Raw genomic sequence first — 22,785 nt, 5'->3', positions numbered from 1 at the left:
TTAAAATCTTTGACAAAAAATACATTTTTTTCTAAGTAGAAGAAAAGGTTTAAAGTTTTCTCAAAAATTATATGCTCCATCAGTGGGATGGAAGAATTACTAAACTTATATTTTGTGTCTGTGGTTGTAAGCAACAATTACAGACTATTGCTGAAAAGGATACCAATTAATAACTTTATGGCCTTGACAATTTTGGCACACTTTTTCCTCAGAGAGGCACTTTCACCATCAAAGGAAATGTTCAATGTACTAACAACAGCTGGTAAGAGTAAGGCTGCATGTCTGCTGTACTGTACTCTTGTGTTTGAGAAGACCAATTCCTCATACATCTCTGCCAGGAAGTCAAAAGCCATTATTGGTGCCATGTTGCTAATGTCGGTCAGCTGTCCTGCCCAGTGAACAGTGGCCAATAGAGGGTCAGGAATTTTGCTGAGTGGAGTCTGGCTCAGTTTTGGGAAAATGGCTGCATCTTGAATGGGAAAAGCCACCATTACACTTCTACATACTACTGGCCTTATGCCTGGCACAGAGCAAAATGTTACTAGTAGCTCAAAAATCTGGAAAAGAAAAGGTTATTTTGAAGTATTTTGTACAACTACATGGATCTTTCATTTAACAATGCTATTTACTCAGTTTCCTATTATTCAAAGTCATATCTGCCACAATGTGTCACACTAAAAAGATGAATTAAGCTCCCAAATCCCCTGAGGCAATTGTTTCGCAAAATAAGATTTTTAGGAATCTTGGGAGAGAAAGGCTTCAGAGATTTCTTACCATCTCAATGTACACTGAAACATATAGTATGTATAAACAGTAAACAGTCCTACTTACAGCTAATTTAAAAAAACATCCTTTAGAAAGTTTATACAACTAACAGTCACCAAGGCAATTAAAAGGTAAGGTGGTCAAATATTTAAAAAAAAAACACCATTTCACACATAACTTAACTGGCTCTAAACAACAAGGAGGATGTCATGGAATGTCCTTTATAAACATATTAAAGGAAGCACATTATGGTAATTTGCATAAATAAAGTGCAAAAATGGAACAAACAAATTCATCTGAAATTAGACAAATCAAAGAGATTCATATTAAAGTTTATGAGAAGCAGCAACATTTCTTTCAAGTTGGGTTTTACTCCATATATAAAATCTCAAAGACACACTTTTTTGAGTCTCAATTAAGCTGCCAATACTGATAATACATCAGGTAGACAAATGATTAGGACTAAATACTGTCAGACATGTTTAATCATTTGACAACTATAATACTTGCATGTTTTTTATTTACCATGTTTTGCATGCTGCTTACAAAGCAAAACTATTTTCCTATTACCTGATTCATTTTGTTATAGAATTAGAAAAGTGTATGATAAAATTTTGGCACCAAATAAAATATTTTATACTTGCTATTTAACTCTAAAAACTGTAACTAAAGTGGGATTTTGACACCAGAGAGTGAAATAATAAAAAAGGAAGTGTTGACACTGAAGCCTACAATTTACTGGCTATACTATTGATATGAAAAACACATGGGTGGGAAGCTAATGCCCAGGCATGATATTTTTCAAGGACAGCCAGTAAGCCAGATACTTATGCAATACACATACTTTCTCAAGAATGAGAAAATATATTAGTGCAGTTTAGAAATTACATAAAATCCAAACAGAAAACAATTGCCCACCTCAAAATCTTAGGATGACTCAGTCTCACAAAGGAATGCACATAGTTAATACATTAACATACATAGGAAATGAGTAATGAAATGACTTTTTTTAAAAATCCAACATTTTTTTCAAAAGATGCATTTGGCACGAACATCTTTCACAACATTCCACTTGGCATATGTGACGCACATCAAACATGATTTAAAAAAATCATAAATATCTTTTTAATATTCAAAATGAATACAAGATAAAAGTGGTTTTTTTTAATTAAAAAAATTATTTTGTCTAAAAAACGAAAAAAAAATGCTTTTAATATCATGAAATGTTAAAGAAAATTTCTTTGTAATTTCCATACCTTCATTATTGATATAAACTACCTATCTACTGGTACAGTGAAAAAGTACCATGATACTTACCACCTGAAAACATACAGCGGTGAACTAGTATAATGGTAATACTCCAAACCTATAATATCCACATTATACTGTATAATGGGGAATGTTTTAGTGAGGAATCAATGTATTTCAATACAAATCTAAGGAAAATGTGTATCATTATACCCAATTTACTATGGGCTACTTATATTCAATACAAGTATAAGGTAAATGTATATCATTAAACCCAATTTGCTATGGGCTACTTATAAATAGCTGACACTGATCTGATAGGCTGTTCAAATGAATATGAATAATTAACTTGATAATGTAATACAAGATAAGGGATCAGAATAGGAATCTGTATGACAAATGATTTATAAATGAATGACATTTACCTTTGTAACAGATTCGGCTGTGCAAGTTGAAAGAAGCATTAAAACTTTTTCAATACTTGTAGACAAATAATCATACCTGCAAAATACATAAACAATAACTTTTAAAACATCCTTTCTTAATTATTTTAATTTTCAGACTATGAAATCTATCATTAGTGTAATTTTGCATCCAATTCTAACAAAGTTTACTGTATGCTATTAAAATAAATTTGGATAGGTGTAAATGTCTACTGTGTCCTAGTCGCATAATTTTTATAAGTGCAAAGTTTACAATGTGCTACTGACATAATTTTTTATGAGTGCAAAACTTATAGTGCACTACTGACATAATTTCAATCATTGCAATGTTTGCTGTAACCTTAATTTCATATAAAGTCCATGTAATTCTACCAAACTATACTGCATGCTGTCAACATAGTTTTGATAAATGCAAAGTTAATAATGTGCTATTGACATAATTTTTATAAGAGCAAAGTTTACTGCATGCTGTTAACTTAATTTTCATAAAATTAATCTCTTGCATTCTACCAAGGTTCACTGTATGTCATTAACAAAATTTTGATAAGTACAATGTTTACTGTATGCTTTTAAACATAATTTTGATAAAGTGCATTTAATTCTACCAAAGTCCATAGTACTAAATTTACTGTATGCTGTAATATGATTTTGATAAGTACAAACTTTACTGTAATCTATAACATAATTTTGATAAGTACAATGTTTACTGTATGCTTTTAAACATAATTTTGATAAAGTGCATCTAATTCTACCAAAGTCCATAGTACTAAATTTACTGTATGCTATAATATGATTTTGATAAGTACAAACTTTACTGTAATCTATAACATAATTTTGATAAGTACAATGTTTACTGTATGCTTTTAAACATAATTTTGATAAAGTGCATCTAATTCTACCCAAGTCCATAGTACTAAATTTACTGTATGTTATAATATAATTTTGATAAGTGCAAACTTTACTGTCATCTATAACATAATTTTGATAAGTATAATGTTTACTGTACAATATTAACATAATTTTGATAAAGTGCATCTAATTATAACAAGGTATACTCCATGCTAATAGGTTGCTCTTGACAGTTTCATATATTGCAGAGGTTTGATTTTTAAAGAAAAAATATTTCCTTGTTTTTCCTCACTGGTTATCATGGATATTTAAAAAGACCTTGTATATCTGAGATTTTTAATGTACTTCCAATTTGCTTTAATTTGGTGTATGATTGATGGGTGTAATTTGGGTTATGGAGTATACATCTTGACCTTACTTCAGATGTGCACCTATAAAAAAAATGCTACCTCCACTTGGTCATTTTAACTTCCTACACATGAAAGGTAAATCAAAAGAGACAATAACTTTGTTTTATTTATTATGTATTTTGTAATTCATTCAATGCACTTTCAGAAGCTGGTTTGTCTACTCTTGCAAAATTCACTGTCCCTGTTTAAATTACTGCTAAACTTGGTGTACTTTGGACTAGTTAACTTGACCTTTTGAGCAAATGGAAACAGCCATTTAAATCAGCCACAGTTCATGAAAGCAGGATGGAAGTAGGCCAACATTCTCTCCAATGTGCATATGTTGCACATGCAAAAAGATTCTCCTTACACCTGTCACTCTGTGAGAAGAATGTAATATCTGTAGAGAACAACCTTAACATAATTTTGGTAGGTGCAAAGTTTACTGTGTGCTGTTAGCATAATTTTGATAACTGTAAAGTTTACTGTGTGATATTAAACATAATTTTCATGAGGTCTATTGAATTCTACCAAATTTTACTGTGTGTGTACAAGTGTATATAAACTACCTTAATTTCATGTTGATTTATTTTCTATTATTAAAATTTTTTTATAGACTTTTACTGTAATAAACCCCAAAAGGAAAGAAAGGCTTCTGAGTTAGTCTATCCCAAATATCTAAAGATTTTAACTGCAGCATAAACTGATCTGATTATTTTATTGTACATGTATCTGTCATGGGGACCGAAGAAAATATCTCATACAATCATCTCTGTACATGTATTTGTCATGGGACCTGAAAGAAATATCTCATGCAATCATCTCTGTACATGTATTTGTCATGGGACCTGAAGGAAATATCTCATACAATCATCTCTGTACATGTATTTGTCATGGGACCTGAAGGAATTATCTCATACAATCATCTCTGTACATGTATTTGTCATGGGACCTGAAGAAAATATCTCAAACAATCATCTCTGTATACACTCATGATGACTATGTTTATTTGTCCCTCTTGTTTATTCATTTATTATTATTACCTCTAATCCTATTCAATTTCTACACAAAATTAAGACAGCAACAATTTCAAATGTTCAGGTGCTTTTGTAAATGCACACAAATGTTATTCAACCTAGCCTTGTGGGTAGGGCTGACAAATATCATTATAATGGAAATCGGGAGACGAATAAAACAGCCAGAAATTCTTCTCTGCTGCAGATTTCTTGATAAAACATGCTTTAATATGGCAATAAATATCTTTCTTGACTTGTGTTAAAACTGCAGAAAACTACAATTTTTAGGACATGGTATGATATATTTAGGATACGTTAATCAATGGCAAAACATGTAGAGCAATACCTCACCTTCAGAGAATACAAATTCATTCTTCCATAATTGTACAACATCATTCTACAAATAAAACTTGTAGTAAGAAGAATACAATAAACCTGCCTTGTGTGGAACATCCACACACTGCTCACCCACTCATTAAGAACTATACTTATTTTGTCAATTTTCAAATTATTACCCCCATATAAAGAACCACTCTTCATAAAGGACATATTTGTGTGGTTTATAGGTTCTGATCACATACTGGGAATTAAAACATTCAAAACTATATTTAAAACATATTGATGGAAAATATTAAAAAAGTTCACAGCCTGCAAAAATCAATTTCCTTCAGTATCTGATATTGGTAAGTCAACCCTTACCTGACAAATGGTTCCTGAAATCTTGTTATTTTCAACAATTCTTTGAATAAATCTACAGAGTACAGCCGACACAAGGCATCCCCACTGATCACATAGTTGAACACTGTCTGAAATGTCTTGTTGATATTCTGAACAGAGAATAACTGTAAATGAAAGAAGAAAACAATTCTTTTACCATCAATTCTTTATGTGCACATAAAGACTTTTCTTCTTCTAAATGAAAAGTATTACAGCATTATAAACAATGAGGCAAATCAAGAAAGCACTCACTTAAAAGACAAATTATAAAATAAAGTTTGAAAAAAGAAGACCACATAAGACTGTCTTTTTTAAGAAATGAGAAAACTGTAGCACATATACTGTAATATATCAATTTTTGTAGGGCACCCAATTTGATGGATTTTGTTGTTGTGCTCAATCACAAATTTAAAGACCCAACTAAAAATTATCCACATATGATAAAGAAAGACCCATCCTTTTTTGACAGTGATTCATTCATAGAGATTAATAAAGCTATTTGATACATCAAAAGTATTTCTTTAATCTGGTTAAAAATATTACCTTTTGCATGTGTCTGTTTAATTTTCACCCTCTTAAAATCAAGAATTATAAAGCATTTTATACTGTTTCAGTGCACACATTTATACAATGTCTGGTAGCCATAATTTCCACTCACTTCCTTAAATCACTATGTTGTGACAGATAAGAGATGAGGTATTCAGAGAATGTTATTACTTAAAATGAAAGAAATAATAGGAAATGATATTATAAATGAAAATTACATTTAATACTTATGCAAATCGCTTCTTCATTCAAGTGAAAATATTGTCAAAAATTTAAATCCTCAAGAAAGCAGGTCTTGTTTTATTCATCCATGCTTAATCCGAATGAACATGATTCTAAAATACTAAAACTATTGTATCACTAATGAAACATACTATACACTAAAATACTAAAACTATCATATTACTAATGAAGCATACTACACACTAAAATACTAAAACTATTGTATTACTAATGAAACATACAATACACTAAAATACTAAAACTATTGTATTACTAATGAAACATACTATACACTAAAATACTAAAACTATTGTATTACTAATGAAACATACTATACACTAAAATACTAAAACTACTGTATTACTAACGAAACATACTGCACACTAAAATACTAAAACTATTGCTATTACTAATGAAACATACTACACGCTAAAATACTAAAACTATTGTATTACAATGAAACATACTATACACTAAAATACTAAAACTATTTTATTACTAATGAAACATACTATACACTAAAATAATAAAACTACTGCTATCACTAATGAAACATACTATACACTAAAATACTAAAACTACTGTATTACTAATGAAACATACAATATGCTAAAACAATAAAATTGTTGCTATTACTAATGAAACATACTACACACTAAAATACTAAAACAACTGTATTACTAATGAAACATGCTATACACTAAATACTAAAACTATTGTATCACTAATGAAACATACTATACATTAAAATACTAAACCTACTGTATTACTAATGAAACATACTATACACTAAAATACTAAAACTATTGTATTACTAATGAAACATACTATACACTAAAATAATAAAACTACTGTATTACTAATGAAACATAAAATATGCTAAAATAATAAAACTGTTGCCATTACTAATGAAACATACTATACACTAAAATACTAAAACTATTGTATTACTAATGAAACATACTACACACTAAAATACTAAAACTATTGCTATTACAAATAAAACATACTATACACTAAAATACTAAAACTATTGCTATTACAAATAAAACATACTATACACTAAAATACTAAAACTATTATATTACTAATGAAACAAATACACTAAAATACTAAAGCTATTGCTATTACAAATGAAACACACTATACACTAAAATACTAAAACTATTGCTATTACAAATGAAACATATTAATAACAGCAGAATACTGACACTTCACTCACACTTTATCAATCATCCGACAAAAATATTGAATCAACATCACATCACTTAAGTTGGCTGATACACACATTTGTCAGCTAAATTAGTTTTACCTCCCACCAAAACTACATTTCAATAACAGTAATATCTTACCCATAGCTATTGTTTAACTGAATTTGACAGTAAGAAGGGTTGGCTGCAGCTCAAAATATTTAATGAGATCAGCAAAGTGTGAATCCGAACCAATCACAGTGCCTTCAGAGAATTTAAATGTGTCTGAAATGACACCTCTATAGCCCTTGATAGTGGATACAGAGCATTTTTGTTCTCCATGGAAACAAAAGGAAATCAGCAACAGAAGTTGCAGAGGGGCAGCTAGGATCAACACGTTTCCTACATAACCAATCAGAGAAGCCTGTCCACCTGGCATCATAGACCTTGGATGTCGAAGCTCTCCTGGCAACTGGCAACTCGGATTGAAAATGTTTTCTGGGTGTGAGATCATTTGAGATGAGCCAGGAGTGAATGTGGAATAATTGTGGGTTGTTGTGGTGGAGTGATCCTGGATGTTGTGATAGAAAATCTCTCCTGTGAGGAAGAGACCTGGATCAAGAGATGAACAGGTCTAGAAGAGTACTGAACCACAGGCACTTAGGCCACAGAGGGGCTATGAGAACAATCTGAGTAGTAGAAATTTCAACTTTTTGCAGGGATCAGTCAGATGGGAAGGCATCAGTGAACAAACAATCCCACTGGAAACTGAAGCATCCACTGCCCATGCTCTTTGATCCACAACAGGAGAAACATAAAATGAAAGACTTTTGTTGAGCCTGGATGCAAACAGATCCAGTAGGTACCTTCCCCATAGTAAGAAAAGGGACTCTGTAACAGAGCAGTAAACAGTCCATCCTGTGAGGATGGCTCTGCCAGTTCTGGATAGACTGTCCACCAAAACATTTCTTCTGGCCTGGAAAATGTAAAACTCTGGCAGTTGTGTTCTCTGAGGAGGTCCAGCACAGGGGGGTTTTAGACTTCCACACAAAGAGATGGGGCATGTGTGCCTCCATGATGTCATAGATAATCTACTATGGATGTGTTGTCAGAGGGGACCATGACACATGGACCCCATACTCTGCTGATGCACCCTTGCAATGCTAGGCAACAGCCTTCATTTCTAGGTTGTTTGTGTGGAGGAATGGTCCAGAAACCCTGTAAAATTATGCTCTCCAGTTCTAAATGAGCACCCCAACCAGAACCTAATGCGTTGGCAAACAGATAGGAGTGGGGTTTGGGTGCATACATGGGGATTCCATTCATAAATCTGTCCCAATTTGTCCACAACTGCAAAATGGTGATAATTACCAGTGTTGACTGAGAATCTTTGTGAGGTTCCACCATGCAAGAAGAAGGAATAATAGAGTCGCATATGAAGGTATTCTATTAGAACCAAGTCAGCAGTAGTGTTCAAGGTTTCCAGAAAGGACAAATACAGTTGAACAAAGAAGACTTTGCTTGTAGCGTCTCTAACCGAGTCAGGATTCGATCTATCCAATGCAGTGGAATTCTAAGTTCAGTCTTACAATGGAATGAGTTCTGATTTCTTGAGGTTGAGAAAATGGCTAAAATGAGTTACCATGGACCGACAATAGTAAAGATCATGATGAAGGGACTGGATATAAACATAGTGGATCAGCCAAAATACTGGAGAACTGATGTTCCCAGTAACTGGAGGTATCCTGCCACTATTCCCATAACTTGGGTATAAACTCTGAGAGCAGAAGAAATTCCAAATGGTTGGACCCAGAACTGCAAAACTTCCTGGTCTAAGTAAAAGCTGTGCAGAGACAACATAGGAATGTGTAGATAAGCATCCTGCAGATCGATTGGGACTGCCCAATTGGACAGTCGAAGCACACTCTTGATTGAGTAGGTGGTCTCCATTTTGAAAGGTTCCTCCAGAAAAAACTGGTCTGAAGGGGAGAGGTCGATTATAATGCAAAACTTTCCACTTTCCATGGTGACCAGGAAGATCCATTAATACAAGGCAGGAGACTAATCATTCAGGAGGCTCTTGACTGCCCTTTCTGTAAAATGTTGTGCGCTTCCACCCTCAGTTTCACCAGATTGGGTTGTTGAAGAAAGGTGGGGATCTTGGATAGAGAAGTTAGCTCCTGAAACTGGAGTCGGTACCCCTCATTCACTATTGAAAGGACTCAACCATCATCTGTGATGCTTGACCAGGCCTCGAAAAAGAGGCCTAGACAAGCACAGATAGGAATGCCTGGGAGAGGGATGTGCATCAGGGGACAACTCAAAAGAAAAGAAGATGGCTGTGAAAACTGTCTCTTTCCTTTTCAGGTTCAATGGGAAAGTCTGTTTTCCATTTCTGTAAGCTAAAGGACGATGAGGTCCATCTTGCAGTTGCATATTGGATGGGGTTGTGTCTGCTGGAAGAACTTGGTAGAAAGCCCTTAAGGACAATTCACATTAACATGCTTCCTGGCCGATATTAACGGGCCAGGAATGGATGTGAAAGATCTATGCTGATGATCCAACAAGGATGATATGGTAGAAATAAGGCCTACAAACAGACTCTAATCCTCAAGCAGAGCAGCCCTAAGGAGGTCTTTACTGTGATCAAGTAGCACCTTTAAGGAGTCATGTCACAGGGGATGTAAAGAAGTTCTGCTGACAAAGCCACAGAAACAGAAGGTGCATGCCAAGATGTCTTGGCAACAGCTTCCAGCACATGTCAAAGGCACTGGATTCAAGGAGGCTTCTCTCAGCATACTAAAAGAAGCAGCTTAGAAAAGGTCGCCATGTGAAGCTATGGTGATGAGTAATCAGACTTTCTGTTCCATAACTTCAATGTCTTTTACGAAAAAGCATGCACAGGCTCCACTTGAAATACCCACACTGATCGCACCAGCAAGTTAGGGAGGTTTTGCAGGCCACATTTGTGGAATGTATCTGCGAACTGGGAGAACCAAGGTTGCAACATTGAGGAGGGAACAGTTCACCCATAACATTGCTGATTAATATTTTGGCCCATCAAAAACCTCTCAGCAATTTCCTCAATTGTACAAGAATGGGGAAGGTGGAGGAGGTATGTTTGAGACTGAGCCACCATGATCTTTTCCAGACTAGAAAGGATCTTTTTAGACTGTGGCAGGTTTGGGGCACAAGTCAGGAGTAAGAGACATTAAGCTTCATTTATTGCCTTGTCAAAAGACCATACCTCCTCTTCCACATTTAACAGAGATGATGGAGAATTCATAAGAATAGGCGTCACTTGCGCTTCCTCCATGTCGAACTCATTAGAGTCTACCAGCAAATGGAGATAGCATCATCAAAGACACTCTGAGCTGGAGAGTGTGTGCACATCACCAAGTCCCTAGGAGGTGAAGTGGGTATAGGAACACTCTGTGCTAATTCCAGTACAAAACACAAAACACTAGTAAGTAGGGGCTGAAGGAGTGGCATGAGCTGGAAAGAGAGAACATATGTCAGCCCTGGAATAAGTGACATATCTAGTTCTCCAAACTGCTTTCACCTGGTGATGAGGTGATGGCAGGACACATGCCACAGTATCACCTCTGTTATGAGGGCAAGATCCAAAATCCCAAGGGGTATACATGACTAAGGCCCCTGAGGTTGAAGACCCCACATGCCTTAGGGATTAATTGTGAAAATAGGAAAGGGGATACCAATCCAATCCCCTAGCCTAGTCTAAGCCCACTGTTTAGACTCCCAATGTTCATAATGAGGTGTTACAGGATGAAGAGAGGGCACTCAGTCCAAACCCTATCCCCATACCAAGTGGCCATAGTGTAATGATCAGAGGATACATGATTGTCAACAGATGCATCACTAAAGAAAGTGAAGTAGTGATCCCTCCCAATGTGAAACAATACCTCTGATGGGTGGTGGTGGTGCATCTCCTCCTCAGTGGGAGGCAATGACACGTATTGAGAAGAGCCATGCACCTCCTCATCAGAGGAAGGTAGCAACACACCATGATATAGGCGGTGTATCTCCTCAAGGGATGGCAGATGCACTTCAGGAAGGCAGACAGATGCCACGAGATGAGTGGTGCACATCCTGCACAATGGAAGGCAGCAATACGCTATGGGATAGGCAGTGCATTTCATCCTCCATGGCAGGCAATGAAATAATGATACATAGTCGTGGTATCTCCTTAACTATGAGAGATAGTGATTTGATTGGAGGGTCAGTAGACCCCTTATTTTCAGTAACTGAGAAGCCGGAAAACTCTGATAAGTGTGGCTGAATGGAGTCTGCAAGATTCCAGCTTTCTGCAGACTATCATTTACAAAATGTACAAGGATTCTGTTCATGTATATTTGGAACATTTAATACAGTCTGGACGAGTGTTCAAGAAGACTTCTTGTGGCCACACTTCCCAAACCTGTGTTGGCATTATTCCTTAACACAGTAAATAAATTAAAATATTTATAAATTTACCGGTCTTTTTTCCATGCATGAGAGCTCTAAGTGTTTTATACAACATTTACTGAATAAAGGAAGCAAACATACATACATACATACATACATACATACACACACACACATACGTACATGCAATAGCTATGTGAAAAAATTCAATGTGATAAATCAAATATAGAGTATAGATATATACATGGTTACTGCTGTGTCAATCTAGACTGAAGAACACATAGCAGCTAGTTAGCAAGCTGTCGCCATTCCTTGCATACACTGATTTACCAGTACCTAGATACAAAATGATTTAGATAGTAAGTGTATCCGACCCCTGCAGGAATACACAAAGCAACCCCAAGTCTCTGAAGGAACCAAAACTGGAGAGAAAAATGTTACCACGTAAAGAATTGGAAACAATAAATAGATAATAAACACCAGCAGCAGGGAAGTTGAACAGACCAGTGCGTCCAGCCAAAATAAACCTTCCTACGAGAACTTTCTCCGTAGAAGCCTCAGAATTCAAAAATAAAGCCTTCTACGGAAGCTAATTTTCATGCATTTCAGACCAAGTGCATTGGTTGGTCGCGCCGGTGTGTTAGTAAATATAGCGTTAAGGACAGGAAAAATAAATGAAGGAAATTTTTTTGTTTTTTGTTGTCATTAGGGGCTGCTTTTTCATGAATAAATTTGATCGAGACCAATTCGATACCGACTGCATGGATCGTGAAGATTTATCGTGATGAACCCGTGCGGTGTTGCCTGAGCGCGGCTGAATAAATTTTTAAACTTATTTATATCCATGTCGCCGTTGCACCAGGTCTGATGAATATTTCTCAGCGTGTGCGTGTCTACGCCATTGAACACCGATAAAATATTGCAATTGTCCCTAATCACCTTTGGAATTTGCGTATATCTCTGTGTTACGTAAATAACATCGGTGTTCTTGTGTCTGCCACGCGAGAATATCCTAGCCGGGTTGGTCTGCTTGTCCAGCATAACGTCATCGAATACAACAAGATTATTAACATCGCCGTCCAAATTCTCCACGGATGGAGCTTCATTTATGTCTGTGATGAATTCGATTGTGCCTTCATCGGTATTATCGCTAAATTCCTTTAGCACTTGATAACAACGTTGATCGTCCACGGATGGTGCAACCAAATACAATTTGTCCCATTTCAGCCATCGCATGATCAAATTCAATAACAATTGCGTCTTACCAGATCCAGATGGACCGATGATTATCATTCTAATCGAATTCGGCAATACCGCATGATGTTTTATCTGCTCGCGTCGTTTCGTGGCTGAAAAATCAATTACATTCATGTTACTAGAATACATGGATCTATATTGTGTTAAGTGTCGCACACACACAGCTACGATAAATCCAACCGAAATCGTTACACGAAATAACAGGAACGCAATTGCAGGAGAATGCGAAGTTTGCAAGACACGCAAGTTTAGATTTGTAAAAAAAAAACTAGAACAGGAGGAGACATTGCCGCCTCCTTGTCAAATCTACCCAGAACTCCCTGGGCAAAATATCCCGGAGAAAAGCATCTGCCAGGATACAATTATTGTGGACCCGGAACGAGGCTCGATATCAGACTCGACGATAATGACCAACCAAAACAAGGTGAAGATCCGGTAAACGCAATCGATAACGCTTGTTACTATCACGACCTCGCGTATCGCAGCGGGGATTTACAACAAAGGCATCTCGCTGATATCAAGCTAATTCACGTATTAGACGCGATTCCTAATAAAAGTTTCAAAGAGAAATTAGCAACCTGGCTGGTAAAAGGCGCGATGAAAGGTAAATTAGTACTCGGCGCTGGTAAATAATATGGAGCAGATATATTATTCTCCGCGAGGATTTTGGCGAGGAAAATCAGCGATAGCCAAACTCGCTAAAGCCGCTAAAGTAAAACAATCTGTCGCTGAATCATGGCTATCAAAACAGGCAATCTGGCAAATATATCTTCCTCCTCCTAAGAAAATACCGTATGCGAGTTTCACTGTCAGTGTACCTAATGAAGTCCATCAAGCGGATCTTATGTTTCTTCCTCACGATACCGTCGACGGAGTCACATACAAATACGTTTTGACCATCGTTGATATCGCTAGTAGGTATAAAGAAGCAGAGCCATTATCGAATAAAACAGCGACGGAAATTGCAAAGGCATTTAACGAAATTTATTCACGATCCCCATTAACATGGCCGAATCTTCTCCAGGTTGATCCGGGTCGAGAATTTCTTGGTGCGGTTACTTCATTGATGAAAAAGAATAATGTCAAAATCCGTCGCGGTATTGTAGGTGTTCATCACAATCAAGCTATCATCGAAAGATTCAATAAAACTCATGCAGAAAGATTATTCGGATACCAGTACGCGCGTGAATTTATTCAAGATAATCGATCTCACGATTGGGTATCAAGATTGCCTCATGTAATCAATGCGTTAAATAACGAGACAACTCGAACAATAGCAATGAAACCCGCAATTGCAATTACAAAATCGAATATACCCCTAAAGCGAGATTCCACAATTCAACCTGTACTAGGTAGCGTCACAGTCAGATATTTATATAAAGAAGGCGAGGCTGAAGGAGGCAGAAAAAGAGCAACCGACCCAACCTGGAGCGTTACAACTCACAAAATATCCGCCATAGCAAGATCATCAGGAAGACCAGCTATTTATATCCTAGATTCATTAGCGCCTCAACGCGGATTTACCAAGGAAGAATTACAAATAGTACCAGAAGATACTCAACTACCGCCAGCGTCACTAAGATAATTTACTCGAATTCGTCCTAGTTGAGATAATTTTCTTACTCTCGACACGGCCAAATATACCAAATTTGACCAAGAAATTCTATCATCGACGATCCAAACTTGGCCATCTACGGTCAATCCCTGCGATGAGTGTATCGTTGTTGCGTAGCCTAATTTCCACGGTGATTTTTCTGCATTTATCGCGTCATTAACGAGACTAATATCAACAAAGATAATATCATTTAGGACCAAAATCTTTTCCTTCCCACATGGCAAAATAATATTAATATTTTGTCATCGAGTATCAGTGGGCCTGTAGCATAACGGTACCTGCAACGTGGGAAATTTCTCGCAATGCAGCTTGAATAACATTTCCTGAATAATATCACGAACAATTTTCCTACTAGCGACGATCAAATGATCGGGACGCCACAAATTTAGAAAATCGCTCATCGGAGTCTCGTCGATTATTTTCCTCATGACGTCACATTGAATCTTATTCGGCTGTAATCGAATCAATTTTTTGAATTCTGTTAGTAAAGTATCCGTCGATCTATAATCAGCGTCGATTTCCTCGTAATAATCAACGAAGTTTCTGAGCCATTCATGAGGCGATTCGCCATCAATAGGATTAGGTTGGCCGTGATCCCCGCACATTATCACAGCGGTATTTTTCCCTTCCAACCAAGTCAAGATCGATTTTAAAATATCTAAATTCACTGTGCAAATCTCATCAAATATAATGATCTTGTTGATATATTTATCGCCTATACGCACCGAGTCCCATGATCCACCGCTGTATTTGAAATAACTGTGATACGTGCACGAATTAACGCCACGCTGCTTTATTTCTCGCGCTAATCTATGTGTCGGAGTCAATACAATCATATCGGAGTTCGTAAATAAGTTTATCGCTCGCGTTGTTTTACCGCTACCACCAGGTCCATTTAGGTAGACAAATTTGCTGCGTGAAATTGGGTCAAACGCAGATGCAGCTGCCGATATTTCTCCAAATCTACCTCGATGAAATTCATCGCGATCTTCAACATCGGCGTCTTCGCAATAATCTAGGATATCTTCATTTTTTATCCTCCAAGTTCCCCATGAACTACCATCGGTGATTAAATTTTCCAGCCTATCTTGGTATTTTTTATCGATATAAAACGAATCTGTTGCGACTCTTACCGCGATATCAGAAAATTTGTTTATCATCGAGAGCAAATTTATACTAACATAAGCGAGCATCGATGATCGTAAATGCGTATATTGCGCTGATTCTCCGTCAAGGTAGCTAATCACGGTACCTAACTTCGCTCCATCAATAATAATATTCTCCCTATTACAAAATATTCCTCGTGATACCGTATCGGCGATTATGAAATCCATCTCGGCGTCGTTGATAAATAATCTAGCGTGTCGATGTTTATGATCAACGGATCCACCTTGAGTAAATTTGCCAATTATTTTTCTTCCTATATCTTTCGCGTTGTCACAGTCCGTCGGTAGCCACACATCGGTCTGTTTTCTGTAGGATATAATCGCCTCGCTCACTGTCAACGACACTAACATTGACGAATCTAGCATATATCTCAATAACACCGTAGGAACCCAACGGCGCTGAGATAAATGCCTGCCAAACCAAATATAACAAATTTTATGTAAATTTTCAGCAAACTCGAACGACGTAACACAAGCGAATCCTGTCATGACAAAATTAGGTAACGGTCCGTTAATCGCTACTCTTGTCATTTCGCTGGTAGGATGGCCGAATTTAGCAAAATAATCTGCACAATCGCCATATCCAAGAAAACTTCCAGGATAACACGCGCTCATGTCAACGGAAATCATATCTTCGAAATCGTACTTGGTATTCCACAATCCGCCATGGCCGTATTCGATACAACTAAGTTGAATATCAGCGAGATATTCATTCCTCGTAGGCTTCCACGAGTTTTTCTCTCTAGCGGCGTGAGCGGCCACAGACGGAACTGTAAAGCAATTCGTTAGCAACTGATCGGGATTAGACGAATATTTCATTGCAAGTTTTCTCATCGACTTGTGTAATATTTCATCCCGGTAAATATCACCGCATGGCAAAATAAATTGATCGTATCTTTCCTCGCTCGAGAATAACCATATCGATATTGGATCAGATGCGCTTAATTTTTTGATAAATCTGAACATATCATCGGAATTATTCTCCGCGAAATTCTCAACATCTACAGGATAAAATTTAACCATACGATCCCGCGGAAATATCATTACCGATTGCGACCACGCGTGAGAATTGTGATCGACAATCTCGATTGGTGCTCCTCGAGATCTATACAGCGACGAGTATAATATTTCTCCCGATAACGTTTTCACGGTAATTGGAAATTTAAGTTTTTTACTCAACGCAGCTACATCGTCCACCGATGCACCATCAGCAACAGTCTTCGCCCACGCGTTAATTTTATCTAGCCTCAATTGAGTCAAACCAGATCCACGTCGAGCGTTTTTCATATGTTCGATAACACGCTCAGCCACGCAATTTATCAGAGGCGATTCTTTCATCGCAGGTAGATTTTTCACATCCGGATTATTATTTAGCCGATAAATTCCATAAACAACTGCACTAGATGGATATGCCCTAGCATAATAAGGACCATCGATTCCCAATAACAATCCGGGCTTAGAATTCTTATCGAGAATAACGTTTTTCTTACCGCCACGCACTGGATCTCGTTTATCGCGAATAATCCAAGTATCATCAGGCATTTGTGCGATAAATTTTATTCCAAAGATAAATCGCTCTTCTTTGTGTTCGGTTTTTATGTACTCGATTATTTTCTTAGCTCGCTCCAGGTTCATCGTGGCATCGATGGAATTTGTTTTCCATGTCGACCAAGTGTGAATCGCTCCGTCATCGAAAAATTCTTTCTTCGCCAGATCAGCCTCAGGTATAATATATTCTGCCTCATCAAGATCAAATACATCCATGATTATATTTTAGACAAATGTTTAAATTATAATGAATCAATGCAAGTGGATATTAATCGGCTCAACAAAATTCTGTGACAAATCCTGCAGAGGCGATTATTGCGGCGCTCATATACACGCGATTCGACGTGGTAGTAAAGGACCACAGCGGTGTTTAGTTTGTCAAGTTGGCACGCGAGGAAAAACTCGGTTGTGTTTGGCCTGCGGAGGAAAGAATTATCGGGAATTGCGGCAATATTATGAAAAAAGATCCTCGTCGGTGATAACATGTGAAGAAGATTATATTAATCGATTCAAGGCAAATAACGATTTAGACATATAATTATTATATAATGAACTTGAAATCAGTGATTCCAGAAACAACAATGACATGCGAGTTTAAATCTCATCCAACGATCGAGGGATACGAGGCGTCATCGGATGGTGTTGTCAGACATATCAAAACGAAGAAACATGTTGGTAGAGTTGGCAATTCGGGTTATTTGATATGTACCTTCAGCAGGGGTAGAAAAGGAAGATACACAAATTATACCCTTCATAGATTTGTGTTCGAGTGTTTTCACGGACCCATCAAGAATAATTTGGTAATCGACCATATTGACGGAAATAAACTTAACAACAAACTGTCCAATCTTCGCGCGGTAACTCAGAGTGAAAATTGCATATCCGGCAATACCGGCCGCGGATATCGACCAGCTAAGGGGGTTAAATCAATAAATAAAGAAACAAATGAAGAAATCATATTCACATCGATGAATGCCGCTGCAAGGTACTTTGGTATTCACATGGTCTCGGTGCGACGTGCAACAGAAAAAATAATCAACGCGACATTTTCCTATCGATTTGGTGAATGGATCGAGTTTTCTTATATTCCGATAATTTCAGACTAAAAATAAGGAATCGGAGATTCTTCAGGATTTTCTAAAAATTAATTAAATATTACAAATTTGTATAATGAACGAGAAGAATATAAATAACATCATCGAGGCCATCGAGGATTTAAAAAATAAAAATGTAAATTTATCCTCAGATTTGGACACAGGTAAAATCCGGTCCGAATTTGAGACGATCGTCCAAGGAAAACTCGAATACAGATACACGCTACCGTCAGAATACAAATTTATAAAGAAAATCCAGATTGCGATGTACCAATCTCTTGCGACTGTCAGCGATGATCAAATCGAGGATTTTGTTAAATTATCGACGCTGGTAGAAAAAGTTAGGTCGAGTTTGTCTGACGAATATGAGTCAAGAAAAATTACCAGCTCGCGCGTCAGGCAGCTAAAAAAGCTGGTCGATGAAAGTAAAATTAGCGTCAAAGATTCTTAAGATTCTTAAAAGTCTTTGATTTTCATTCTTGCCACACAAAAAAAACAAAATTTCAAGAATCTTCGATTCCAATTCTAATTTTTATTATTTTTTTTTATTCATTTTACTGAAATTGTACAATTTTCTTGTTTCTGACTACCATTTACCTCAACAAATTTACGAAATTATATAAATTGCACAATCTGACGGGTATTTACCCCAGCAGATTCACGAAATTATGTAAATTGCTCAATTTGACGGGTATTTACCCCATCAAAAACATAAAATTACACAAATTTCTTAATTTCCCTGATTTTTATTATTTTTTTTATTATTTACTAAATTAATTTATTTACTGAAATTGTGCAATTTTCTTAATTTTGACGGGTATTTACCCCATCAAAAACATAAAATTACATAAATTACTCAATTTGACGGGTATTTACCCCAACAAATTTACGAAATTATATAAATTACTCAATTTGATGGGTATTTACCCCATCAAAATTAAGAAATTTACTAATTTTGAAAAATTTCCTGGTTTTTATTTATTTTTTTGGTTATTTTTCTCTGGCGGGCAGATTTAAGAATCTTAAGAATCTTCGATTCCAATTCTACGATCTCACCAGCAAGTTGATACTCAGTGTTTCCCCGCGTATATCAAGCAAATTTCCATTTTGATCCGTCAGTTTGAAATTTATCTTCGATAATAATCGATTGTGGCATCGCAGGTAAAACGGATTTACTGGCTCTTTTATTATCAAAAAACCCGGAGAGGCGCTAGGTGAAAACGAATACAAGATAAATCCCTGCTGTGCCTGCTCTGACACAGACGAATCCACGTTGTAGCTACCTTCGACGACATCCGCGTGAAGATAAATCACGATAACTTCCGTTATGTTAACGATACCTGGCGAGATATGTCGTCCCTGCCCGGTTGGATCATTATTATGTTTGAGAATCGATTCTGATTGTATTTTTTTAGTCCACGCGGCATGTAATTTCGGAAATAAATCATCGATGGTATCAACGACGGATTTTCTCATTTTATCAACATCATAATCGGGAAATTTGAAATTTGGTAGCGTTTCCTCGGTTAATCCAAATACTCTCATGAATTTTTGTTTTTCTCCTGAATTTCTGATCAACTCGAATTTGCTAATAGGAAGAACATAATCGGCAATTGATATATCGTCGATTATCGCCCGAATGAACATACCATGATAATATTCAACATCATTCGCGAGTTGATTTAAAATCTTCACGCGTTCGATAATTTCGCTACATGAACCTGATTTATTTAAGATGCATTCATGAAAGGATTCCCGCAATAAATTTAATTGTAATTTATCTTCTTGATTAAATTCGTCGATGGTTCTTCTTATCAAGATACCGTCTACGGGGGTTATTATCCTGTTAATATTGGTAGCGTCGAAGATTTTCACACCGGGGGGAATTTTGGGAAGAGGCAACCACGAGAGAATTCTTTCATCCCTAAAAGTAAAAGCGAACATCACCAGGTTAAATTTGTGGTTATTCATGAGATTAATGGCGCTGTGGATTATAGGTTTATGTCTGATATCTCCGTACCATCCTTCGTCGGTGGTAAAATCTGATTTTTTTGGCTCCGGTAGCTCTGGAGGAGCTTCTTCGTGCCAACCTGGAATAATAAAATCAGATTTTTCTGGTTTTTCCAGAGGTGGGTTTTCAGGCCAACCTAGCACTGTCCTAATCGATGATTGGTAAATATCGACGATATATGGCGATTTTACCTTGATTATCGATGACAGCGTTGGTTCGTGTGCTAATATTTTTATTCCTGGATTAGCATCGCCGGTTATATTTGATATCCTACTGGTAAATTCCTTATCTAGTTGCTCAATTTCGTAACTGCCTGTTGGTATGCCAACGACGATCCAATCGGGAGTTCCATCCAGGCGGTTTTTATTGGCAAAAACAAGCGAATTATTCGATGATAATCTACCGAATGATTTCGACCTAACATTGGGCCAGCTGTTATAGACGCGTAACTGTGACAGCGCAATTTCCTTGACGCTAATTGGTATTGGAAAATCGATACTAAATTCTGGCCTGGTTGAGCTTGCCGATATCAGCGTTGTTATCGGCGGTGTCGTGTTTGTCACGATTTGAGTTAGTTCCGACATTATTGATATTCATTTGTTCAATCTCAGAATAGATATTTACCATCACGGAAAATTCGAGATCGGATATAACTCCGTCGTTGAGACTTTCAGAAAGCAGCGATGATAATTTCGAATACGCTTCGTTGACCTGGGATAGTTTACTCGTGTACAGGGATAATTTTTCATTTGTGCATGAGGATATTTTTTTTGCGATAACATTAAGAACACCAGCGATTGTTGTTGTCGACGAGATTATTATCGTTGCTGCGATCGGCGCGATTGTTGTCACCGCGGATAAGATTATTCCCGCGCCAGCGATTATTGCACTTACCGCGTACACAGCAACATCGATGGCAATTAATCTGCGTTGATATTTTTTTATTTTTACCTGATACTCGTCGAGGAGCTTTTTTAACGAATCCTGCCATAAACGCGCCTGATTGTATCGGTAATCCGATGCAGTCATTTTATTAGTTAGTTTATCTAACCAATTGCGTGTATTCCGGATAAATATTCGAAAATTACTTGACAATTGGCCATCATCATGGTTCTAGTTGGTGGTTCTAGCCTAAAGGTTTTCGTTTTATTTTTAAATATGGTCATAACAAAAAACCCAGGATAATATTCACGAAAATCATAACCATCGTCTATTGTTACATTGAATTTTGTCATCAAGGAGATAATATATACTCGATATACGCCAGTAATTGGCGAAGTAAAGCTAAATGTGTTATTCTCAGGTGTCCACTCAACATCTTGTATTTTTACCACAAATGGTACATGGCAGGGAAGATTTTCTGTTTCTACCTCCGCTGGTATCGAAATACGCGCTAATCTTCCAAGATTCATTGACGATATATCATCTTTAATATTGGCAATATCTGAATTCACGTAGATAAGATTCGTTAAGGCATCGTTGGCTCTTTTAGTTGCGTAGATAAGATTCGTGTTAATATCGCTAATTTTTGTGGTTGCGTCGAGAAGTTTTGCACTTAAATCTCGAATTTCTCCGTCGTATAACGATATATCAACCTTTTGACGCGCCAATTCACGTACCACGTTAATTTCCTCGTTGATTTTGATAATATCCTCGTTGATTTTTTTCGTTTTCTCGCTGATATCATCGTGCGATGTTTTATCGCTTTTCTGACTCATTACGATATTTATTTCGGTAATATCGGCGAGAATATTAGTAATATCATCGTTGATTTTTCTTACTCTCTCGCTAAGATCATCGTGCGATGTTTTATCGGCTTTTTTCTTTGCAAGTTCATCTGCGGCGGTGGAGATATTATCGACGGATGTTTTTATATCTTCCTCGATTTTTTTGCTAAATTTGGTTAAGGTATCGTCGAGTTTTTTAAGATCTCTATTTAGCCCGTTTAATCTTTTTGTCAATCTTTCTTGAAGATCATCGTGTAATGCTTTATCAGCCTTCAGAAGCAACGTTGCTGATAATTCGCTATCTTTTTGCTCAACATCCGCGATATTGGCCTTCAGGGGTAACTTCGCTATAATATCGGCGATATCAGCGATGGATTTTGATACCGAATCTGACAGGCTAGTAAATTGATTAATGCGATCGTTATATTCGTCTCGCTTGATTATATCGGTTATTTTCACGTTGCTTGTTTGTAATCTTCCTTCGCGGCTCTGAAAAACAGCAACTTCGCCAGGATCTACTTCTGACAGCGATAGAAGATTGTTAATATCATCCCTGG

At 36.7% G+C, this 22,785-nt stretch overlaps 1 protein-coding gene across 1 annotated transcript in view; it reads right to left on the bottom strand.

Moving 5' to 3' along the window:
* Window positions 1-22,785, bottom strand: part of LOC149786152 (protein CIP2A homolog L-like) — a 115,598-nt gene that overhangs the window by 59,943 nt on the left and 32,870 nt on the right. The window contains exons 8-10 of the mRNA XM_089976505.1: window positions 5,410-5,552; window positions 2,439-2,514; window positions 164-557 (exon numbers count right to left, since the gene is read on the bottom strand). Of these exons, the coding sequence (XP_089832631.1) occupies window positions 164-557; window positions 2,439-2,514; window positions 5,410-5,552 (613 nt within the window). The remainder of the gene's footprint in view (window positions 1-163; window positions 558-2,438; window positions 2,515-5,409; window positions 5,553-22,785) is intronic.

This window comes from Sinohyriopsis cumingii, chromosome 12 (genome assembly GCF_028554795.1).
Source record: "Sinohyriopsis cumingii isolate HCF-2022 chromosome 12, ASM2855479v2, whole genome shotgun sequence".
In the NCBI taxonomy this organism is placed as follows: Eukaryota; Metazoa; Mollusca; class Bivalvia; order Unionida; family Unionidae; genus Sinohyriopsis; species Sinohyriopsis cumingii.
This window is presented reverse-complemented; position numbering and strand designations above follow the sequence as displayed.